Genomic DNA, 26,775 nt, shown 5'->3' on the forward strand with positions numbered 1-26,775 from the left:
AAGACTCTGCAGGAGAGACGCTCAGTAGCTCGGTACGGGCTTTTGTTGAAGTTTCGAGAACATACCTTCACCGAGGAGTGAAGCAGTATATTGCTCCCTCCTACGTATATCTCGAGAAGACACCATGAGTATAAAATCAGAGAGATTAGAGCCCACACAGAGGCATACCGACAATCCTTCTTTCCACGAACTGTACGAGACTGGAATAGATAGGAGAACCGATAGAGGTACTCAAAGTACCCTCCACCAAACACCGTCAGATGGCTTGCGGAGTATGGATGTAGATGTAGATCGATGATGTTTCGTTGAATGGTTTGCACAAAGACGCTTATTGATGGCCCAGTACTGAAATATGCAACAATTTGCGGAAGGGTTGTACTTTTGTCGCGTTGAACAAGTCTCTTGAGTCCTCGTTGCGCCAGACACATGTTGTCTTACAGAGGCGATGCCGACCGTAACGCAGTATTCTGCCTGTTTACATATCTCTGTGTTTGAATATGCATACCAGTTTCTTTGGCGCTTCAGTTTAGAACGCAAGTTGCTGCGGGCCAGTAACCAAAAGTATTGTTGTAGAAACAGTTTAACAGTGCAACAGATGCTAGGAAGTGATTACATCTGTGTGTGACGAAAAGCGATGTTAAAGAATTTTAATTGTTAATTGAAATTGCGTAATATTCAGGAAACGTAATAGTGAACATAAAATTGCAAAAATGGTACCAAAATTGCCTGTGGAGTGTATCAGATGCAGGTGATTTTCAGTCCAGTGTAGAGGAAATTAAAAAGGGAAAAGAGTACAATGGGGAGGAATATTTGAGCAGTGACAATACTGTATTTTCCTCTGAAAATCGCATAGCACAGGAAACTGTGGGAAAACGTCCCAAACGATAAACGCGGAAAACGTGTTCGTAGAATCGCCAAAACCGAGGTTAGGAACCAGTATTGGCCTAGAACAATTAATAGAAACACTGGGGAAAACGCGGAGGGAACGAAAGGAAATTAAAGCATCAGTAATAGAGAATGTTGATAAAAAAAATTGGAGTAAATGAGGAAAATATCAAGGAAATGTTTGAAATGTGAGAGGAAAATATGGATGAGGAAACAAGGAAAGGAACGGAAGAACAAAACAAAATAAACAAATAACTAAAATCACAACAAGGGAAACAGGAAACATCAATTAAAAATGTAAAGAATTATCAAAGACAACAACATGAGAACATAATGAAAGTAATAGAGGCGATAGCTGTTCTGGCGAATATGACTGCGCAAAGGCAAAAGGTTATTAGCAAAAGTGTAAAGGAGATCGAGCAGAAAGTAAAAATCGTGAACCAAGAGGTAGAAGAAGTACAGGAAGTGCAGCAAACTATTAAACAGTAGGTTGAACAGCAGTTAACAGCAAACTACGCAGTGAAGCAACGTCCACAAGTGACCAAACTGCAAAAGTGCCCAATAATGACCCACCAGTAGAATTTATACATAGTTGTAAATTCAGTAGATTCTATCCTAACGGCAGGTTGAATCCAACTGCATTCACTAAAAATTTTCAAGGGGTATCACCGTAAATATGGAGTGACAAAACAAAGGTTGCTTACGTCATAAATCAAATGGAGGACGAAGCATACAACTGGGATATGCGACTGGGGTGTGTGGTTAGAAAATGAACACTTAAAGTATGCAAGATCTGAAAAAATGTTCCTTAAGAAATATTGTTCCAAGAGCCAACAGGACGATATTCCAATTTTTATATGTAATCGTCGACGTGATAGGAGAATGGATGGAACTTACGGTGAGTTACTGGAAAACGAATTAGAGAGAAGCAAATATGTTGACACACCCGTTGACGAGGAAAATGTGGTGGAATGGGAGGTACAATAACTAACATGTGAAATGCATATCTATTTAATAAGAACAATTATTGATTCAGTAGAGCAAGCCATGATATATTTTCGCAGTTAGAGCGAGAGGATAGGCAGCCAGAAGCGCAGGTGGTTAACTTAAATAATGCAACACTGCAGCACGGGATACGCCATGAACAAGAGTGGAGAAATGAAAACAGAAACAAAAGATGCCAGGGACACGGCAGATACCATGAAGAGAGAGAGAGAGAGAGAGAGAGAGAGAGAGAGAGAGAGACAGGCGGACGAGAGGAAGAAGGCCGCGGTTCTTGTCAACATTGATGCGTATGTGGAGGCCGGCAAGTGGTGCGGAATCGGCAAAGCATAAGAGCTCGGGAAACATATAGGGGGTTCAGGACTGGCCAGACGTTAAATGTTGTTGGAGGGGCCTCGGACAACTTGGGAAGCAGAGAGAAACATTTACGTAGCAAAAGCAAAAAAGTAAGTGACGTAGAAGAAGATTTGTTAGAAGAAAATGCTACATTGAAAGATAAGGCAATAATCACGCTTATAATCGAAGTTAAAGTATGTCGGCACGTGGCTCAACCTTAGTCGCCTCGGGAAGCCAGCTGTGTGCGATAACAAACAACGTGTATAACGAATTACTGAAATAAGGAAATGAAATCCAGAGTTTGTCGTTCAGTGGATTCTAAATAAAAGTTGCTGTAGGTGAATACGGGGAAACAGTTAACAGTCAGGTAATGTTGTAGGTTGAAACAGAAGGAGAATCATATCGAATGGACGCTATAGTCGTGCTAAATTTGCAAGAGACAGTAATTACAGGCGTAATTACAGACTCTATTTGGCTGAAGTAGCTCAATGCAGAGATCAATTCTGGAAAAACTGAAATGGGGTTTTACGACTGAGAAAATGACAAAAAACTCATATTTAATGACAAAACAAAAATAGACACAATGCAAGGTTTTTCCAGCATATATCGATACCAGCTTGTGAAGATGAAGTAGAAGAGAAAAATTTAGTAGATCATGAACAATGTAGTATATCTCCGAATAGTGAGAAAGAAGTTGTGAGCTTACATGGAACGAAATAAACAGCAAAATAAAGGGTTTTATAATATAGGAGGTGTAGCAGCAGGGCAGGTACCCATATTAATTGAAAGGTTCAGGCAGGATTTCCAAAAAAGACTGGGAGTAGTAAAAGGCTTCTCTTAAGGACAATGCTACGTGTTTATCTTGACTGTGTTTATGAACAATGCTAAAGAAGTGTTATCTATGTACACCTCTGTTTCGTGCTTATTAAGTTTACCTTGAACGTATTCAGTTACGCAACCGCGTATTTAGACTGTTGTGTTTAAGCACAGGCAGACAGAGTGGGCCCAGCACCTGCGACACTTGTTCGGTGGTGGGGCAGTTGCAAGCGGGTGTAGAGAGTTTACTAGAAGAAGCATTGACTCACACAGCGTAATGAATTCTTACATGTAGAGAGTCGGTGTGGAGAGGGCCTGTATTTAAATGCAGAACGCCGCTATGGAGAACATCTTCGTCATTGGAGAGACTTCAGGCAGCGCGGCAACTGATGGGAGGGGGGATTCAGCAGCTGTCTGGGCGTCTTCTACAACGGACATCAACTCCGTCACCTAACAACAGCAGGTGCGGGACACCTGTCGGTAGCTCGCCTACTCGTTGTGTATGCAACGTAGCGCTATACCAGGGCGGTGTTCGAGGAGAGTGAGTTTGCTGCGCATCGCAGTGATGAAGTTCGTGCGTATGTGTGGATCTTGTTTCATATCTCAGTAGCATCAGATGGTTCAAATGGCTCTGAGCACAATGGGACTTAAAATCTGAGGTCATCAGTCCCCTAGAACTTAGAACTACTTAAACCTAACTAACTAACCTAAGGACATCATACACATCCATGCCCGAGGCAGGATTCGAACCTGCGACCGTAGCGGTCGCGCGGCTCCAGACTGAAGCGCCTAGAACCGCTCGGCCACATGACCGGCCCAGAGGTATCTCCCGATGTGTGTAGCTGTGTAATGTAAAGACGTGCTCACGAATGCACAAAATGGTTTTCTTTTCCTTTTTATGTATATACACAGAAATGGTGAGACCCGGGTTCGACTTCTGGCCTTGGTACAAATTTTCACTCGCCGCCTTAGTCTATATACCTAAAATCATATCAGTATGAGACATTTAAAGTGTCTGAGATTGTGTCATTTCATTTTTATAAGTAACTACACCTGGGTTTCAGGCTGGATCCCCCACTTACGTTAGATGCTGGGGACATGGAGAGTCTCGGCTATTCTGTTCATGTGTGAGGAGGAATGTAAAGTAGACTGGGCAGCAATGACAGCTGGGTCGAGGAGGGAGGCATGCCATGGTAATCCGTGCAGGTGTATGAATCGCTGTGCGCAGGTGACTTAGTGGCGAACGCGCCTGTCTAGTAAGCAGGAGACCCGTGTTTGATTCCCGGGCTTGGTACTAATTTACACTCGTCGCTTCAGTTTATATACATAAAATCCCATCTACATGAGACCATTAGAGTATCTGAAATTGTGCCATTTCATTCGTTTGTTTCTTATTAATGTTTTTTTTCAAACTAACTAAAATTTTCAGTTTACGTCTTGTTAATCGTGTCATTCAGATTTATTAGCTTTCAGAGCACTGAGATAAGCAATGGTACCTTGATTTGTAGATTTGTTGTCATACAGAACACCTTTTTTACTGAAATACTTACCTGATATGTACTGTTTGGTTGAAGTTAATAACAAAGTGTGATATGAAGAATTTTGTAAAACGTGTTTCTAAATATTTTTCTTTTAGCAAGGCTTAAACTTTTCATGAATTTTGAAATACTCTACAACGAAATGTAATCGTGACCTTCAGTTTGATATTTTCTTACGTGAATAATTCTATGCATCGTGAAATTGAATATTTGCTTGTTAATCTCAAAACTAATAGGAATTGATGGATGTGGTATGTGAGAAATATAAATCTTAAAAAAAGCATGAAGATAGTTTTACCAAGCTATAAGGACACCATTGCCACTTTCGAGTATTTTCAACTATGGGAAATTTCTTTTTCAGTAACTGAAAGGATTTTTTTATTTCTTAAAAATCCCTGTTGCATGCTGACTTTGAAAACAGTCAGCTGGAGGATGTAAGGATACAGATACCGAGCCTGCACTTGTCGGATCGGATTCCCCCCCCCCCCCCCTCCCCCACGCTCCTTTGCTCCAGCGGAATCATTGACAGAGATGCCTCATAGTTCCAGAAGGAATAGATTGGCGCCTGGAGATCGTTTGGCGCAAAGGAATGGGGCATCACACGAGAGCCATCATGAGAGTAGCACGCGTGTTTATGTTAGAAAAACAGTTGTGGTAAAAATACTACATTTTTTAAGCACAGGATTAATTTCTTATTGGGGAGCTGTTATATACTTAAAACGGGGAACCGTACTGTAAGGAATCATCATTGGTAAATTCGTGTAAGCTCGTGACTAATGAGTGACTACAATTGTAGTGTGAGTGCGATCAGAACAAGGTGGTATGCGATACTGGAAATTAAAGTGAAATAACTTAACAGCGTCGTACAAAAGTGTTCACATATTGCGCCCTCTTCATTCTTCTTAGAAAATTATGGAAGGGACTGACTTATAGATCATTGAGGGAGAATACGTTGCTATCCATTAAAATTTCTACACCACGAAGATGACGTTCTACAAACGCGAAATTTAACCAACAGGAAGAAGATGCTGTGATATGCAAATAATTAGCTTTTAAGAGCATTCACACAAGGTTGGCGCCGGTGGCGGCACCTACAACGTGCTGACATGAGGAAAGTTTCCAAACCGATTTCTCATACAAAAAACAGCAGTTGACCGGCGTTGCCTGGTGAAACGTTGTTGTGATGCCTCGTGTAAGAAGGAGAAATGCGTACCATCACGTTTCCGACATTGATGAAGGTCGGATTGTAAAAAATGGTTCAAATGGCTCTGAGCACTATGGGACTTAAGTTCTAAGGTCATCAGTCCCCTAGAACTTAGAACTACTTAAACCTAACTAACCTAAGGACATCACACATATCCATGCCCGAGGAAGGATTCGAACCTGCGACCGTAGCGATCGCGCGCTTCCAGACTGTAGCGCCTACAACCGCTCGGCCGTCCCGGCCGGCAGTCGGATTGTAGCATATCGCTATTACGGTTCATCGTATCACGACATTGCTGCTCGTGTTGGTCGAGATCCAATGACTGTTAGCAGAATATGGAATCGGTGGGTTCAAGAAGGTAATACGGAACGCCGTGCTGGATCCCAACGGCCTCTTATCACTAGCAGTCGAGATGACAGGCATCTTATCCGTATGGCTGTAACGGATAGTGGAGCCACGTTTCGATCCCTGAGTCAACAGATGGGGACGTTTGCAAGCCAACAACCATCTGCACGAACAGTTCGACGACGTTTGCAGCAGCATGGACTATCACCTCGGAGACCATGGCTGCGGTTACCCTTGACGCTACATCACAGACAGGAGCGCCTGCGATGGTGTACTCAACGACGAACCTTGGTGCACGAATGGCAAAACTTCATTTTTTCAGATGAATCCAGGTTCTGTTTACTGCATCATGATGGTCGCATCCGTGTTTGGCGACATCACAGTGAACGCACATTGGAAGCGTGTATTCGTCATCACCATACTGGCGTATCACCCGGCGTGATGGTATGGGGTGCCATTGGTTACACGTCTCGGTCACCTCTTGTTCGCATTGACGTTACATTTCAGATGTGTTACGACCCTTGACTCTACCCTTTACTCGATCCCTGCGAAACCCTACATTTCAGCAGGATAATGCACGATCGCATGTTGCAGGTCTTGTACGGGCCCTTCTGGATACAGAAAATGTTCGACTGCTGCCCTGGCCAGCACATTCTTCACATCTCTCACCAATTGAAAACGTCTGATCAATGTTGGCTTGTCACAATACGCCAGTCACTACTCTTGATGAACTGTGGTATCGTGTTGAAGGTGCATGGGCACCTTTACCTGTACACCCCATCCAAGCTCTGTTTGACTCAATGCCCAGGCGTATCAAGGCCGTTATTACGGCCAGAGGTGGTTGTTCTGGGTACTGATTTCTCAGGATCCATGCACCCAAATTGTAATCACACGTCAGTTCTAGTAGAATATATTTGTCCAATGAAAACCCGTTCATCATCTGCATTTCTTCTTGGTGTAGCAATTTTAATGGTCAGTAGTGTAGATAGCGCATGCGTCGTAGGCTGACAGTGAGAAATTTTGCTATCAGCGCATGTTCCTTGTTGGTAAGTTTACCTTTCAAAATTGGCTACTATGAATGATCATTGTCTAAATTTCAAACCAGCTGGACTATAGATAGTAATAATAAAGCAATAATCAGTAAATAATACCAAGTTGTGGCTTACAGTATGTATAGTATATGGTGTGGACTTTTGCTACATGTTTGTCATTCTAAATTCCAGAGTAGCTACAGAATGCACTGGTCAGCCGAAACATTATGACCACTCCCCACCTCGGTGTTGGAAGCCGCCTGGTGGAGTTGCGGGCACGTGACAAGATAAGAAAAGTATATAAGCATGGCAGACACGGAAGGGGGATCACCCTAGAGAAGATATGGGCTGTAGATGGGGAAATCCGTTGGTATAAGCAACTTTGATGAAGGGCAGATTATTATTACGCAGAGCCTGTGAACAAGAATCTCGTAAACGGCGAAGTTGGTAGAGTGTTCACGTGCTGCTGCCCTGAGCCACTATTGGAAGAGGTAGAAGAACAGCGAAACTACCGCTAGGCGCTAAATGGTTGGATGTCCACGACTCTTCGGTGCCTTATCTGCACTGTAAAATAGGATACATGGTGATCTATAGCATCCCTGCAGAAAGAGCAAGTGTTTTGGAGCACACTGTTTATAGTACATTGTTAAACATAGGGCAGACAACCTCTACGTGTTCACATTTTGGCTTAACGACACCGTCAATTAAGAATGCAGTGGGCACGGGACTATCGGGATTCGGCTTTTTACCAACGGAAACATGTCAGCCCCTCGGGTGAATCACATTTTTGCTAGACTAGGTCGATGATCGTCTCCACAAACGCTGTCAGCGAGGTGAACTGCGAATCGAAACGTGTAGCGTGCCACAGACGCAGGCTGGTGGGAGCAGTATTATGCTATGCAGGCATTCTCCTGCGGCTGCATGGGACCTGTGGTGGTAATCGAAGACACGCTGACATATGGGAACCACCTGCATCCCTTCGTGCCTCATGTCTTCCCCGACGGTTCAAAATGGTTCAAATGTCTCTGAGCACTATAGGACTTAACTTCTAAGGTCATCAGTCCAGAACTTAGAACTATTTAAACCTAGCTAACCTAAGGACAACGCACACACCCATGCTCGAGGCAGGATTCGAACCTTGCGACCGTAGCGGTCACGCGGTTCCAGACTGTAGCGCCTAGAACCTCACGGCCACCCAGGCCGGCTTCCCCGACGGCGATGTCGTGTTTCATCAGTATAATTGTCCGTGTCTCGGAGCCAGTACCGTGGTAGGGTAATTTGAGGAGCATTATAGTGAACTCACATTGATATCTCGGAGATCAAATTCGCTTGATGTAAATTATATGGAACCCATCTTTGCCGCTGTTGAGCGCCTTCACCGAGCACGAAAATCAGCGACTCGTTATTTACGTGAATTACATTATTTTGCGCAGACATGTCACATGTGGGTACAAACATATCAATAAACTATCGGATCAAAAAATGGTTCAAATTGCTCTGATGACGATGGGACTTAACTTCTGAGGTCATCAGTCCCCTGGAAATTAGAACTACTTAAACCTAACTAACCTAAGGACATCACACACACCCATGGCCCAGGCAGGATTCGAACCTGCCACCGTAGCGGTCGCGCGGTTCCAGACTGTAGCGCCTAGAACCCGCCTGCCACCTCGGCCGGCAAACTATCGGATCCCTGATACGTAGAATCAGTAGTGTATTTCGTTCCAGAGACGGACAAACAAGCTATTAAGCAGGTGGTCATAATGCTATGGCTTATCAGTGTATGTGCTATGCTAGATAGGAAACTGTGTGACTGTGTGTGTTATGTAAAGCAGCTCACTTTTTTCTTATCTGTACAAGTACTGCATCTGTATTTGGAATTTAGTATTTTAGCACAAGAACTTTCTAAAGTCTGTACCTCTGCCCTGTATCGTTCAACACCTAACACTACTGATTTTGTATGGGGCTGAATACAGGACGTGTGTAAGAAGTATCAGAAATGTAAAGGTTGCTTGGTAGCATCACAATGTGACCATTAAACATGATTACGTGGAAACCCATGCAAAAACGCAAGTTATGGAAAGTAAATTTTCATCCAAATGCTGCAAACCACTGTGAATTAAAGGGCAGAGTATACTTACCATTGGGTCACATATCTGTGTTTCTTCCCGTTATATTCGCGTATGGAGATCGGAAAGAATGACTGAATGCCTTTGTAATCACTGTATTTAATCTAGTCTTGTTTCCGAACTCCCTATTAGAGTGATACGTAGGGGCTGTAGTATTTTCCCAGATTATTCACTAAATGCTAGTACTAAAAACTTTGTCAGTAGGCATTTGCAGAGTAGCTGGCGTCAGTCTTCAAGCTGATTAGTTGATTCAGATTTCCCAGCATTCCTGTGTCGTTCTCCCATGGGTAAAGCCTGTGACCATTTGTGTTGTCCTTCTTCGTGCACGTTCAATACACTGTGTTAGTCATATATGGTATGTGTCTCACGCACTTTGACACTATGCAAAGATGGGATGCACGACTGTTTTTTTAAACTATTTCCTTTGTAGAATAACCGCATTTCCCAATTATCCTACCAAGAACTTATGCCTGCAAGCTGCTTTACCTACGACTGCTTCAACTTGATCATTAAATGCCATATCCCTATACACCTAGGTACATGTATGAGTTGACTGACTCAAATTTTGACTCACTGGTGTCGCAGTAATAGGATAGGACTTTCTTGCATTTTGTGAAGTAGCCAATTGAACATTTAAAGGATTTGACAATCTTTGTATCACTTTGATATCTTGCCAACTTCCGAATGGATACTTGAGCAGTTTCTTTCATATAGTACCGCATTATAGATAACAGCATCACATGTAAAATGCTGAAGTCAATACTAAATTGGTGATCCCTTGATGCCTCAGAACATGTCCTACTAACCGATCCCTTTTTCTCGTCAAGTTGTGCCACAAACTTCTCTTCTCCCCAATCCTATTCAATACTTCCTCATTAGTTATGTGATCTACCCATCTAATCTTCAGCATTCTTCTGTAGCACCACATTTCGAAAGCTTCTATTCTCTTCTTGTCCAAACTATTTATCGTCCATGATTCACTTCCATACATGGCTACACTCCATACAAATACTTTCAGAAATGACTTCCTGACACTTAAATCTATACTCGATGTTAACAAATTTCTCTTCTTCAGAAACGCTTTCCTTGCCATTCCCAGTCTACATTTTATATCCTCTCTACTTCTACCATCATCAGTTATTTTGCTCCCCAGATAGCAAAACTCCTTTACTACTTTAAGTGTCTCATTTCCTAATCTAATTCCCTCAGCATCACCTGACTTAATTCGACTGCATTCCATTATCCTCGTTTTGCTTTTGTTGATGTTCATCTTATATCCTCCTTTCAAGACACTATTCATTCCGTTCAACTGCTCTTCCAAGTCCTTTGATGTCTCTGACAGATTTACGATGTCATCGGCGAACCTCAAAGTTTTTATTTCCTCTCCATGGATTTTAATACTTACTCCGAATTTTTCTTTTGTTTCCTTCACTGCTTGCTCAATATACAGATTGAATAACATCGGGGATAGACTACAGCCCTGTATCACTCCCTTCCCCACCACTCCTTCCCTTTCATGCCCCTCGACTCTTATAACTGCCATCTGGTTTCTATACAAATTGTAAATAGCCTTTCGCTTCCTGTATTTTACCCCCGCCACCTGCAGAATTTTAAAGAGAGTATTCCAGTCAACATTGTCAAAAGCTTTCTGTAAGTCTACAAATGCTACAAACGTAGGTTTGCCCTTCCTTAATCTAGCTTCTAAGATAAGTCGTAGGGTCAGTAAGGCCCCACGTGTTCCAACATTTCTTAGGAATCCAAACTGATCTTCCCCGAGGTCGGCTTCTACTAGTTTTTCCATTCGTCTGTGAAGAATTCGCGTAAATATTTTGCAGCCGTGACTTATTAAACTGATAGTTCGGTAATATTCACATCTGTCAACACCTGGTTTCTTTGGGATTGGAATTATTATATTCTTCTTGAAGTCTGAGGTTATTTCGTCTGTCACATACATCTTGCTCACCAGATGGTAGAGGTTTGTCAGTACTGGCTCTCCCAAGGCCGTCAGTAGTTCCAATGGAATGTTGTCTACTCCGGGGGCCTTGTTTCGACTCATGTCTATCAGTGCTCTGTCAAACTCTTCACGCAGTATCCTATCTCCCATTTCATCTTCATCTACATCCTCTTCCATTTCGATAATATTGTCCTCAAGTACATCGCCCTCGTATAGACCCTCCATATACTCCTTCCACCTTTCTGCTTTCCCTTCTTTGCTTAGAACTGGGTTTCCATCTGAGTTCTCGATGTTCATACAAGTGGTTCTCTCATCTCCAAAGGTCTCTTTAATTTTCCTGTAGGCAGTACCTATCTTACCCCTAGTGAGATAAGCTCTACAACCTTACATTTGTCCTCTAGCCATCCCTCCTTAGCCATTTTGCACTTCCTGTCGATCTCATTTTTGAGACCTCTGTATTCCTTGCCTGCTTCATTTACTGCATTTTTATATTTTCTCCTTCCACTAATTAAATTCAATATTTCTTCTGTTTCCCAAGGATTTCTACTAGCCCTCGTCTTTTTACCTACTTGATCCTCTGCTGCCTTCACTACTTCATCTCTCAATGCTTCCCATTCTTCTTCTACTGTATTTCTTTCCAACATTCCTGTCAATTGCTCCCTTATGCTCTCCCAGAAACTCTGTACAACCTCTGGTTCTTTTAGTTTATCCAGGTCCCATCTCCTTAAATTCCTACCTTTTTGCAGTTTCTTCAGTTTTAATCTACAGGTCATAACCAATAGATTGTGGTCAGAATCCACATCTGCCCCTCGAAATGTCTTACAACTTAAAACCTGGTTCCTAAATCTCTGTCTTACCATTATATAATCTATCTGAAACCTTTCAGTATCTCCAGGCTTCTTCCATGTATACAGCCTTCTTTTATGATTCTTGAACCAAGTGTTAGCTATGATTAAGTTGTGCTCTGTGCAAAATTCTACCAGGCGGCTTCCTATTTCATTTCTTAGCCCCAGTCCATATTCAACTACTACGTTTCCTTCTCTCCCTTTTCCTACTACCGAATTCTAGTCACCCATGATTATTAAATTTTCGTCACCCTTCACTCTCTGAATAATTTCTTTTATTTGATCATACATTTCTTCAATTTCTTCGTCATCTGCAGAGCTAGTTGGCATATAAACTTGTACTACTGTGGTAGGTGTGGGCTTCGTATCTATCTTGGCCACAATAATGCGTTCACTATGCTGTTTGTAGTAGCTTACCCGCATTCCTATTTTACTATTCATTATTAAACCTACTCCTACATTACCCCTATTTGATTTTGTGTTTATAACCTTGTAGTCACCTGACCAGAAGTCTTGTTCCTCCTGTCACCGAACTTCACTAATTCCCACTATATCTAACTTTAACCTATCCATTTCCCTTTTTAAATTTTCTAACCTAACAACATGAATAGCAAGGGTCCTTGTATAGGCTTACTTTACTGGAGCACGTCTGAAGTTGCTTAGGGTTCCTGGAAGACACCTAAAATTGCATCTAGTTCTATCGACGACTCTTCATCTAAGGTAATGTGCTCTGCTCTTCCTACAAAGGAATCCTCAGTCCAATCACAAATTCAAATTGATACACCACATGATCATACCTTTGTTAATAAAAGTTGTTGTGATACTGGGTCAGATGCTTTTTGGAAGTCTACAAATATTGTATCCACCTAAACGCATAGACCACGCTCTTTAAGAATTTCATGTGAATAATGTGCAAGTTGGGTTTCACATGATCGATTGTTTAGGAACCCAGGCTGGTCGGAATGAGGAGGGAATTCTGTTAGAGATGCCTCGCTACCTTCGAGTACAGAATATTTCCTAAGATTGTGCAGTAAATGGCTATAAATAATACTGGACGAAACTTTGCAAATTACATCTGCTAGACTTCTTAACACTCGCTTTTCCTGTGTTTTTCCAATCATTAAGCACAGGTTTTTGTTTGAGACACCTACGGAACGTTTTAGATAAGAGAAACTAGCTCAGATGCAAACTCTATACAGAATTTGACAGGTCTTTCACTGTTTCTCAATGCCATTGACACTAACATCTACAGGGTGTTACAAAAAGTTACGGCCAAACTATCAGAAAACATTCCTCACACGCAAATAAAGAAAAGATGTTATGTGGACATGTGTCCGGAAACGCTTAATTTCCATGTTAAGAGCTCATTTTAGTTTCGTCAGTATGTACTGTACTTCCTCGATTCACCGCCATGATTTCATACGGGATACTCTATCTGTGCTGCTAGAACATGTGCCTTTACAAGTACGACACAACATGTTGTTCTTGCATTTCCTGTAACAAAGTGTTTGAAGTCACGCTGGTACGTTCTGTCCATGATTAATCTGATTTGAAGAGAAGTAATAAAATGAGCTCTAACATGGAAAGTAAGCGTTTCCGGACACATGTCCACATAACATATTTTCTTTCTTTGTGTGTGAGGAATGTTTCCTGAAAGTTTGGCAGTACCTTTTTGTAACACCCTGTATATCACTCATCTTTGCATTCGTGTACTGGAGCACTACTTCTGTATTTCTACCTTTAAGGAACATTTGACAACACAGTTCAACTTCTTTCCTATTGCTTTGCTAGCATCAGTTTCTTTACACACCACTAGAATTTATTTGAGTATTGTGAGAAGTATTTTTATCAGATTATGCTGCGGTAGTCATTGAAGGTTTCATACGTTGCCATTTTGCATCAAAATGCGTTGCATTTAGCATGTTTCTATCTTTAGCCTTATGCTATATACGTCTCTTGTGTAACAGTCACTGTTAGTTGATAAGTTTCCTTACAGTGAAAGTATACCATGGATGGTCCCTCATACCGTGATTTGTTCTACGAGGTAAATATCTGTCAAGTGAATGATAACTGTTCTAGTAAATCTGAACAATAATTCTTCTAATCGCTCCTCTTTAGAGCTAAATGTTTCAAATTCCTCTTTGAGGTATGAAACTAGTTCCTGTTTACCTAGTTCACTGAAAGTGTACATTCTGCTACTGTTGTCTATGAAGGCTTTACGTATTGCCCTCTTGACTAACAAACGCATGTATTTCAGCATATCTCTATCTATAGCCCTATTCCTTGTTAAAAACCTGTCCTGTAGTAGTCTACAGCCAGTTTCAATAGAAAAAGTACGCCGTTATCTTTATGAAATAAAAGACACTATTATAAATATACGTTTATATGAAAATAAATGTTATTACTAATTGCACAATTACCTAATAGCTAATACAATCACAGCCATTATCGATTATAGCTTGGGAACTTAGCCCTCTCTCCTATAAACCATCCACGTTTCCTCTAAATATCGTTTGACCCACTTCGCAACGAAAGTCTTTGACTCTCTAAGAATTTTAGCAGCAGCTCCATATGAAAGCTTTGGTCGCTTTGGATGATTTACAAGGAACACTGCCTCGTGATGCTTCATATATTTTGCAGTCATTTTAAACTGCAACCGATAAAACAAAACATTCTACTCTCACACTGTTTATCTGTACACTGTACAAAAGCGCATTGATTATAGATTCGAGACCACTACCAGAGGTGTCGCTGCGGACGTTACGTTTAAAATTATGGCGTACATTTTCTTGTGTAGCTGAATGTATGTTTATTTGGAAGTACATTTACAGTTGCTGTATACCATGGAGTGTCCCCCGCATCATGACCTTTTTCACTAGGTACTTACCTATCCAGTGCCTGGTTAACTATTGTTTTAAACCCGAGGAAAAGTTTCTCAACATGCGTCTGCCCAGAGCTAAATGTTTCTAAAACCTCCTTGTTATACACTCCTGGAAATGGAAAAAAGAACACATTGACACCGGTGTGTCAGACCCACCATACTTGCTCCGGACACTGCGAGAGGGCTGTACAAGCAATGATCACACGCACGGCACAGCGGACACACCAGGAACCGCGGTGTTGGCCGTCGAATGGCGCTAGCTGCGCAGCATTTGTGCACCGCCGCCGTCAGTGTCAGCCAGTTTGCCGTGGCATACGGAGCTCCATCGCAGTCTTTAACACTGGTAGGATGCCGCGACAGCGTGGACGTGAACCGTATGTGCAGTTGACGAACTTTGAGCGAGGGCGTATAGTGGGCATGCGGGAGGCCGGGTGGACGTACCGCCGAATTGCTCAACACGTGGGGCGTGAGGTCTCCACAGTACATCGATGTTGTCGCCAGTGGTCGGCGGAAGGTGCACGTGCCCGTCGACCTGGGACCGGACCGCAGCGGCGCACGGATGCACGCCAAGACCGTAGGATCCTACGCAGTGCCGTAGGGGACCGCACCGCCACTTCCCAGCAAATTAGGGACACTGTTGCTCCTGGGGTATCGGCGAGGACCATTCGCAACGGTCTCCATGTAGCTGGGCTACGGTCCCGCACACCGTTAGGCCGTCTTCCGCTCACGCCCCAACATCGTTCAGCCCGCCTCCAGTGGTGTCGCGACAGGCGTGAATGGAGGGACGAATGGAGACGTGGCTTGCGGAGTACGGATGTAGATGTAGATGTAGATGTAGATGTGTCGTCTTCAGCGATGAGAGTCGCTTCTGCCTTGGTGCCAATGATGGTCGTATGCGTGTTTGGCGCCGTGCAGGTGAGCGCCACAATCAGGACTGCATACGACCGAGGCACACAGGGCCAACACCCGGCATCATGGTGTAGGGAGCGATTTCCTACACTGGCCGTACACCTCTGGTGATCGTCGAGGGGACATTGAATAGTGCACGGTACATCCAAATCGTCATCGAACCCATCGTTCTACCATTCCTAGACCGGCAAGGGAACTTGCTGTTCCAACAGGACAATGCACGTCCGCATGTATCCCGTGCCACCCAACGTGCTCTAGAAGGTGTAAGTCAACTACCCTGGCCAGCAAGATCTCCGGATCTGTCCCCCATTGAGCATGTTTGGGACTGGATGAAGCGTCGTCTCACGCGGTCTGCACGTCCAGCACGAACGCTGGTGGAAATGGCATGGCAAGCCGTTCCACAGGACTACATCCAGCATCTCTACGATCGTCTCCATGGGAGAATAGCAGCCTGCATTGCTGCGAAAGGTGGATATACACTGTACTAGTGCCGACATTGTGCATGCTCTGTTGCCTGTGTCTATGTGCCTGTGGTTCTGTCAGTGAGATCATGTGATGTATCTGACCCCAGGAATGTGTAAATAAAGTTTCCCCTTCCTGGGACAATGAATTCACGATCTTCTTATTTCAATTTGCAGGAGTGTATGTCACTAATACATAGTTAAGCGAAAAGGCAAATCTCTCTATTACTTTCAGCTGTCCCTTGTTAGTAGGTAAATAATATTTTAAATCTCACGGTCCCTGATACCAGTTTCAGTGTGGACATTCTCAAGGAGATTTGTCCGCAGCTCGTGGTCGTGCGGTAGCGTTCTCGCTTCCCGCGTCTGGGTTCCAGGGTTCGATTCCCGGCGGGGTCAGGGATTTTCTCTGCCTCTTGATGACTGGGCGTTGTGTGATGTCCTTAGGTTAGTTAGGTTTACGTAGTTCTAAGTTCTAGGCGACTGATGACCATAGATGTTAAGTCCCATAGTGCTCAGAGCCATTTTTTTCAACGAGATTTATGCCCACACTTTATACTGAGCCTTGTCCAAACGATACCGCTTGTAGCTTCAATTTATATCTGTCGAATTTGAGTTTGTGTTACTACTGCGACGATCACGTTCCATCTATTTCCTATTAGCCTATCCATCGATGTACACTTACATTTACCCCAAAAATATCCCTGCTCTATGTTTCGTGTTTTAATCAACTTCTCCATATAGTATTACTTGAGCTCCACTGATTTTAGGCTACTTCAATCTCTGGGACCTTCTTTCGAATACATCGGTAGCTCTATACTTAGATTTTATAGTTGCATCTATGGGGGGCATTTCTTTGGGTCTGCCACTAATAGTTGGGAGTCTCTTACAGCTATATTCACATAATATTAAAACCCCTGTGTGAATCCAATATACAGAGTTAGCTAGGTAGCAGCCTCACATATAACCTACTTAGCGACACCCTAATGTTCTTAAGACTAGTCTTGGAAGTCGCAGCCCAGTTTGTCACAGCACCTTCGAAGTCTCTGGTGATGCCTTCTACTAGACTTACAACCAGTGGTCATGGTCAGTTCTGGAGGGAATCTTGCAGACTGTGATCTTCCTTAAAATTCCGTAAACAATTATGGTTTTCTCATATTCCTCCACCAGTCTTTGTGTTCATCCAAGAATGACTTCGAAGCCCAGACAATAGGTATCGTTTGTTCCAAGTTACCCATCACGTACAACTGACTGAAACGTTTTCCCTCAACGGCTGACAGAAGAGCCTTTTTCAGCAAGTTGAAAGTATCCTGCTGGCATATGTATTATCGCCACAAGGTGATCATTTCTATTCTTTCTTGTCATCACTCTAAGGGTACCATAGTACATCTTTCATTAGAACTGTCGTCTATTAAATGTCACAAGGTGATCATTTCCATTCTTTCTTGTCATCACTCAAAGGGTACCATATTTCACCTTTCATCAGAACTGTCGTCTATTAACTGATTACTACACTTCTGTACTTCCTTTCCTACGGCATGGGAGATAATACGCTTCCCAACAGGTAAAATGTGTCACACTGGCTGCGATTTGTTAAGAGTACACCCTGACCCATGCCTCCCTTGTGCAGTGCCCCAAGACCTATCACTGGCTCATACCTTAAAGTCAAGTTAATGACTAGCCAAAGTTGGTAACTTCATGGGGGGGGGGGGGGGGGGAGACTTTATCCACTGGAGTACTCCAGGTGCTTTTCGTATTTCTGGTTAGTAACTCTCTGTACTTTCGCGAACACACACATTTGCTACACCTTTCAATCCCTTGACAGCAGTCAGGACGATTTCCAGCACCTTACGAACAGCAACTAATTCGTGCCGTGCCCTAGAATAGCATTCATAAATATTTGGTGTATTAAATTCTTCATGTAGTGGCAATCAGTTATATAAGCCATGTTTAGACAATTCGATGTTCACAAAGCTTGAACAGAAGGTCTTAAATTGACAATAGAAACAAATTAAAACTGTGTGCCCGACCGAGACTCGAACTCGGGCTGTGGCTAAGCCATGTCTCCGCAATATCCTTTCTTTCAGGAGTGCTAGTTCTGCATGTTTCGCAGGAGAGCTTCTGTGAAGTTTGGAAGGTAGGAGACGGATACTGGCAGAAGCAAAGCTGTGAGTACCGGGCGTGAGTCGTGCTTCGGTAGCTCAGATGGTCCCGAGTTCGAGTCTCGGTCGGGCACACAGTTTTAATCTGCCAGGAAGTTTCATATCAGCGCACACTCCGCTGCAGAGTGAAAATCTCATTCTGGAGACAATAGAAACAATTTAATGAAAATATTCAGTGTGAAAGATAAGGATATTATCGAGATGAATACAAAGGATTATAAGAGACGGAATATTTATCCACTCGAATAAATGGTTATAAATGTGTGCTTTTCACAAAAGAATAGCTTCAGTTTTGCTTTAGTGTTGAACTTGAATTCGTTCTCATATTAAAATTTTCTGTAGATATAATTTGTGAGGTGAGCAACCAAAAAAGTTCTGTTTTAACCTAACAGAGTTCTTTAATTACTCATAACAGGTTATGTACTTCATTAAAGACTAGTATGGTGTGCCAAGGAATGTGGTAGAGTGTTTAAGTCAACTGACATATTTTCGAAAGAGCAGCATTCAGACTCCTCCTCATTTCATTAATTTTCAGTTTTCCTAAGCTACTTCAGGCATATGCAAAGATGAACGCTGCTGGTTTTGTGATCCTTCTTGTCCAACTGACATCGGTGGAATGTAGGTCTCCAGCGTTCCTTAACTGTTGTGATTTGACATTTGATAACAAGAATAAAATATCAGAATTACACTGAAATGCTATTAATGGACTTCATACATCAGCATGTGCAGCTGTTCATTGAAAAAGACGCTGTAGAGTACCAATTTGTGATGAGCATTGGATTTTGTAATAGATAATATGTAGATGTGCGATGAGGGAATTCTTACGCACTGACAAAAATTGTATACATATAAGGTTGGAAACTTATTAATCTTTTGTTCAATTAATAAATTATTTTGAGAATACTTTAAGTGTGAAAATGAATCGTTTATTCATGATACACACAGGTACAGTGATTAAACAGGAAAGATATGAATTGCTTCATGAAGAATTTTTAGCCTGTTTTACCAGTCAGATTCTGAACGTAAGTGGTATTTTACCTTCTCAGTCGGAACCCAGTTCCCTTATGAAACAATGTGTTACGGCAACCATTATTTAAGACATTTCAGTTTTTTTTAAAGCAGATTAACTGTTTTTGTAATCGTTGTGAAGTTTGCTTTACACATGAGATGCCATGAAGTTTCATGCGGAAAGTGTATGTTCAAGGTTGTCTATATACCAGTGGAGATATCTCTGGAATCCAGATGTGACAGGACACCATTTCAAACCATCATATAATAGTTTTGTCAAACATTTCAACCAATACTTCGTGTGGCCATTAGTAAGGTCGAATCTGCTCACACAATCCCAGCAGCACAACTTTTGAGAAGCATAAAAATATATATATACATATATTCCTATTTACCCTGCATGTCGATATAATTTTAGTGTATTTACAAAACATCTTAACTCCAGGAAGAACCTTTTCTTAAAAATAAAAATACCGTGTGTGATAAACAGTAAGACAAAGTTTGACATAAATTTTGTATTACAGTTGTACAACTCCGCACTTTCACATTTGTTTTTGTTATTATCCTACTAATGTATTTCAAAAATATATTTATCTTGATTTTCTCCCCAAAGCTTTAGTGTATGACAAAACTCAGGATGAATGACTTGTATTTAAATTTAGATACAAAAGTAATAGATATTTTCTCTAGTAAAAAACAAACACTTGAAACAGGTCCCTATTTTTACAGAAACTAAACAATACCAAATCCATGAGGTAGTAAGTGAACCATCATTTACCTAAGTAAAGATGTGACAGTAGGAAATTTGCAGTCGACAATAGAAAAACAGCAAATTCTCAAACACTTCTGGTTATTGGTTTATAATATCAAAATATGAGAAATAAAATAAAATGTTACTTGACAAACTGCCTATAGGCTTCTGTCTCGAGTTCTTCGGCCGACGTTCATCTAATGATTTTACTGACGTTTCGCCATCACGAGTGGCTGGCATTGTCAAAGCTTCACCCTCCATCGCCGGTGGTGAACAGTGGAGGGTGAAGCTTTGACAATGCCAGCCACTTGTGCTGGCGAAACGTCAGTAAAATCATTAATGAACGTCGCCCGAAGAACCCGAGACAGGAGCCAACAGGCAGATTGTCAACAAGTGGCCACAAAAGCCTCAACAATTTTGTAAAATGTTACTTGTTAATGTATATTTTTCTTGTAGCGGAATAGCGGGGGTATAAGAAAGAGAGCGAAAAATAAGCCCAGTTGGTAACTATGAATAAAGAAACCCCTAATAGAGCTGAAAAATGAGACGAAGGGAGTTCTATTTCTTAGAAAAACTTCCGTATCTCTCTTCATGGAAGATTTTGGTTTCTTTTATTTGCACCAGGCATCCTTATTCCGTTTTCTATCATGTTATTAAATTATTAGCTCTATTTGAATTAAATGAAGTATGAAGTTAAAACTTATCTTCTACTTTATCTACATTCGATTCTTAAACATGACCGTATCTAAAGTAAGTGAATTATGAAATGAAAGGTTATCTTCGATATTTGTTGTCCAGAATTGGATTCTCAAACACGATTTATAATGGCAGTGGTAATCGTGAGCTGGTTGTATACTGTATATGAGTTTTACAATGCCTAATATGTGAAATGACGTTTATGTTGCGTTTGGCTCTATCCAGAGTTCTCATACTGGTTTACAGTTTACAGATCTGACAAGTCCACTCCACATTTTCACACTGTGTACTTTAGCAAAGTTTTCCTTTACGTAGTATACAAACATTGATCCTTTCAGTGATGGGTCAGGAGGTGATTGTTTGTGTCACATAAACTCTGACTCACATGGTTTGCGATAAACTCAGTTCATATGAACACGGATTTCTGAGAAAATTACGTGACTTGAGAAATATTCCAGCAGTATGTAGAAGCTTCCTACAAATCTGGTATTAGTCAAGGAAGTAAGAGCAACAATATTTTATTTGTAGAAAATAAAATGGACCGAAAGAAGAAATTATGTGCTATTCTCTATCTTAAGTTACGGAAACAAAACTAAGGTTGGAGGCTAAATAAGTGAACATTTAAAATACTGGCAGTGAAGTTAGCAGAATTTAGAGAAACATTAACAATGACAACAATCAACAATGACAATTGCAAAAACATTTTCAGTGGTAATATGGAACTTTCACATTTCTGCAAAGTCAGTTAGTAGACAGTGAATTATAGTACAATGGTAAGCCTTCTGGGGATCCAAGGAAGCATATGAAACAGATTAAGCAAGTTTACATACTTTTGTTATCTCCGGCAGTGGTCCAGTTATTTAAAAAACAACAATTAGTGACGGAGAACGATTGTGAAATGAAGCACGACAGCAGATGCGGACAGTTCAGAATAGCTCAAGGAAAGTTCAGAGCGTTTGTGTAGTACGTGGCGAAGTCGTCTGCCACTGTTATAAAGCATGTAATTGGTTTACAGTTTTCTGCTATTTTAATAGCTGTGAATAATTAGTGATCCGTGCTGTGCATAATAAAATGCTAAAAATACTTACAAAAGTGTTATCCAATGGCTGCCGAGAAACATAAAATACTTAACAGTAATTTAAGGCTGATGTTTTTCCAAGTTTTTAGGAATTTCTTTACTGTAATTTTGTAGTTGTATTTAAAGTGTTACAACTCTTGCCATTCCATGAAGGTGCATTTTTTCCCCAGCACCTCAATGTAATAATGTGATGGAGGCTATAACCGGACTCGATGTTCGGAAGAAAAGGGGTAAAATTATGAAGTGTCTAATAACATGTTTCGAATTATTCTGGAATGATTGTTCTGACAATAGTTATCATTTTTATACTTTGTGATATAAAAGGAAATACTGTCTTCCGTTAATTGCTGACACTGAAACGTCACATCTTCCCTTTGGTAAGTGAGGTCACAAATAACGTTAATTTTTAATTTTTGTCTTATAATTATATAATCCTTTGAAACAAAATTTCGTTTCAGTATTCATGATATAGTTAGCGGTTCAACACCAATTTTTAAAGTTCCATTTTGTGTATTACAGAATGTGATACAGCATCAGTGCTACCATGATGAAGTCACAGAAGGGAAGCCCACGCACGCTGCATCTGTTGCTGACATTCTTCTCAACAGCTTTCTCCGCTGAGCGGGTTCTTGTGTTGGAGAACACAGCAGTGCTATGGTTAGTCGGAACAGCCTCGTTGCAGTACATTTCGTCACAACAGGAGACACATACCTGAAACAATAATCGGGAACTTGTATAAAACAACTATTTATTTTTATCAAACGCGCAATCTGGGTATGCCTAATTAGAAGTAACTACTATTGTCAGTTCTCTTAATTATAGGTGAATAGGCAGATAAAACGTAATGAAGAATATGACTTCATTTCCGAACAAATGCTTTCTTTCAAGACGTAGTCGCCTGCTCCGGTTTCTAAATGCTTCTTGTTTAATATGAAAAATGTTTTGTGATAATACCTTCCGGGTATCTGTAGGTGTTGCTGGAATACTTCGATAACTCTAACAGTATTTCATAAGTACAGTTATGAATTTCGAGCACAAGTTTGTGTGTCTTCAGTGGAAGAGTCTCAAAACACTGAGCTATAAACGTCTTTCAGGCATAATTACTAAATATTTTACTGACTGTTTACTTTCGAAATTGTCTTCTTACCTACGACAGCTAACATAAACAAAATAAGACACAGGATCCAGTTAAATTGAAATTAAAGAAAGCACAAACAACTGTCTTTGCTGCCAACTTTCGCAGTTTAGTTAGCCTAACTACCAAGGCTATTTGCAAAACTTTTTACTGCAGTATAGTACATGAGGAAAGTCTAGTCTATGTTTTATCAGACTGATATTTCAGATGTGTTTCTGCAGCAGATGGCGACGTCGCGAACAAATAGCAATGGAAAACTGTAGCTATTAAACATTAACTTACAGAAAAAAAACTTGAAGGTTACGTAATGGGTACATGCTAGGAAATCTTTAAAGAAAGTGTACGAAAATTATTCAGACCCTGTGACAATCCGAAATTTCATGACAACTAAACTTGTAGCTACGCGAATTCAATCAAATCTTTTTTTATGGTGTTCGCAAAGGAAAATCGTCAGATTTTACAGCAGGGCACCAAAAGTGTTAGAATCCCATAGTCCTACTCTCACCTACTTACATAGTCGGTCTCGTTTTTTACAGAGTAGCCAAAGTAAAACTTCCCCAAAAATGAGCACCAAGTAATCATCACAACATTAGGCAGTACAGTTAAAACGCACTGGAAGGCATTTTCTGATGAAACATGTTATATCACCTGATATACTTGGACAGGCAGAAGAAGGTGTGATCTGAGTAAAATGAAAAACAGAATAGCCCAACGTCCTGATACCATTTTATTCATAAACCACTGGCAGTGTGGCTGATCTGACTTGACAACGAGAATTACAAAAGTAAAACATGTTATTCCTACGTCTAAATATATTTAAAAACGCGTCAGACATCAGTCAAACATTATAGTGACCCCTCACTAGGCTATTAATCTCATTCCGCTGCTCAAAACGTTGTCAGCTACTGTTGTTACATAGTAGAAACGGGAAAACTGTAGTCTTTTCATTCTCTCTGCAATATACTATAAAGTTCTTACCTAATTAAAATGTCTAAAGTAAGCATTACAGCATTTCACTCCCTACATAATACACTAAAAAGACACCACGAGGAAGTCATGTAAGACCAGAGCATAAAGTCTTTGAGGATTTCATTCAGTACACTCAGTTGGTCAATAACTGAGCCTCGCAGACAGCCGCGTGAACAATACACGCAAATGCCTGCATTTGAGAGAGGACGTGTAGTTGGGCTCAAAGAAGCCGGTTGGTTGAGACAAATCGCTCGACATTTGAATAGGAGCGAGGCCACTATTTGACGATATTGGCATGAATAGGTGAGGCATGTCCGATCACAGCATTAAGAAGGAAGTGGCTTACCTAGACGACACACCATGAGGACCAAGTGACCGTCAGAGAGGCACTCAGAGTCCGAGATTCATCATTATCATCGATCATACGTGCAACTGGGGCTTCAGTGAGCACAAGAACCGTCAATAGGCAGATCGCATAAAGGGGGCTGAGCTCATGGCACCCCTTGCGACTGCCATTGACCTCTGTAGACCAACAATCCCACAGTCCGGGACATTCATTCTGGAATTCATTGACTGGAGTAGAATTATCTTCAGTGATGACTCCCGCTTCGAATTCAGCCCTGACGCCCAGCGAAAACATGTCTGGAATCACCCCGTGCAGCGACAGGACGCCAGCCTGACTGTAGCCCGCCATATAGCCCGACAACCAGGAGGGATGGTCTGGGGTGCCATTTGTTTTTATAGTCGGACACCTTTGTATGTCATCAGCGGCACCCTTGCCGCACAATGGTACGTCGACGCTACTCTTGCCCCGCTTTGTTGGCTTCATGGCAAGTCATCCTGGGGTTACATTTCAGCCAAGACAATGAGTGTCTGCTCATGGCAAGGGTTTCTATTGCTTGTCTTCGTGCTTGAAAAACCCTACCTTGACCGGCAAGGTCGCCAAATCTTTCCCAGTTTGAGAACTTTTGGAGCATTATAGGCAGGGCTCTCCAACCACCTCGCAATTTTGACGATCTAAGGCACCAATTGGATATAATTTGGCATGATATCCCTCAGGAGGACATCCACTAACTATATCAATCAGTGCGAAGCCGAATAACTCCTTTCGTAAGAGACAGTAGTGGACCAACGAATTATTGACTTGCTCAGTCTGTGAAGCTGTGTCTCTTGAATGAATCATCCTATTTTTTAATAAATGAAAAAAATTGTTTGTTTGTTTTTAAATGTTCATCACATCTACTGATTTCCGTTCCATTCAGATAATCCCTTTGTGGTGTGTCTTTTTTTTTGTCTTAGGGTGTATATCAAAATGTTGTTGCCTCATTAAAGTAAGTACTACAGAGAGATAGTCAGAGAGAAAGAGGAAGAGAGAGGGAGAGAGAGAGAGAGAGAGAGGAAATTTATTTCTGCGTATAAATCAGATGAAATTTACTGGTTATGCTGATGACGATGCTGAAGCAGATGCGGAAATATCACAAATAATTATCTGACCTTGTATGAACACATGTGAGATGAAATTAACTGATGAGACAATACAGCATTTAGGGAGGTGGAACGTTATACAATGTGCGAATGCGTGTTTTTGTTTGTGTATGCGCATCTTTAAATTTTTCACAACTTGCCCTCAAACTATATCGCCTTTGCCCCAAAACTGTAGCACGTTGCACGCAAAAATTGTATCATCAACTTTCCTCAAAACTGTATGAATTTGTCCCAAAAGTGTTACCCGTTGTCCCAAAACTGACCATGTATAAACGTAACATAAGAAATTCCAGGTGTCCATATTCCACTAAGTAGGCCGTCACCTGTATAGAGGAATTTGAGAGATGCTTTATTATTACTTCACAGGATGTTAAACTTTTTACCCTTCACGCTCGGTCTTGTCACCTGTTTGTGGCACCATTCCCATGCCTTCTACATCAGAATGGGCCTGTGTTGTAGGCCAGAAAAAGTCTGTACCACTTAAGGTCTGCTGACAGGGTACATTTTCAGTGTGATACCTACAATCAACCATATGAAACATGTGAATCATGTCACTTGTGGTTCCAGAGGTTGTGAGCAGAGAGTGGACTGCAGGTGTGGCTCGCTCTATGTTTCTAGCTGCCAGCCTGACAGCATGCAAATTCTCGCTCTCACATCCTATATTTCGCACTTAGGTCCGCTTCATTTTAGCCCCGATGTCTTCTCCAGAAATCTGGTACCACGTTCGCCTTCCGTAGGCAGGATCTTGTATCTTGTACACTGGAATTGAAAATCAATTTTACCCATTTAATTCTCCTTTTCCTATTTGAAGCTACCTTTATTGGCTGCCGAGTCCGTGCAAAACTGATACCAGTTAAATGGAGTGATGCGTCTTATAGCCCATTTATAAGGCCTCATTTTCATGATTGAATGTAATGAACTTAGTGTTGTTTTCGGCCTTGATTAAGGATAGATGGAACTTTGTTTCTCGTGTTTCTGCACTAAGCGTGCTACCGCTAGGCATGGATGCACTTTCTAAGGCTACGCCTTCTGCTGCCACGGCGGGCGAGGTCCACCACGCCACTGAGTGTTGCCTGCAAGCCAGCACCATGTTGCGCTGAACCCATGCTGCTGTGAGGGATTGACTACCTGGCACATGTGAATGTGGTCCTACTGTAG

The 26,775-nt window shown here is 41.6% G+C and overlaps 1 protein-coding gene across 1 annotated transcript in view; it reads right to left on the reverse strand.

The window, feature by feature from the left end:
* Positions 1 to 19,476: 19,476 nt before the first annotated feature.
* Positions 19,477 to 26,775, reverse strand: part of LOC126299427 (ly6/PLAUR domain-containing protein 6B-like) — a 1,925,736-nt gene continuing 1,918,437 nt past the window's right edge. Inside the window, exon 6 of the mRNA XM_049991326.1 lies at positions 19,477 to 22,739. Coding sequence (XP_049847283.1) covers positions 22,542 to 22,739 — 198 coding nt within the window. The 3' untranslated portion in view covers positions 19,477 to 22,541. The remainder of the gene's footprint in view (positions 22,740 to 26,775) is intronic.

The sequence above is a fragment of the Schistocerca gregaria genome, chromosome X (assembly GCF_023897955.1).
Source record: "Schistocerca gregaria isolate iqSchGreg1 chromosome X, iqSchGreg1.2, whole genome shotgun sequence".
Lineage (NCBI taxonomy): Eukaryota > Metazoa > Arthropoda > Insecta > Orthoptera > Acrididae > Schistocerca > Schistocerca gregaria.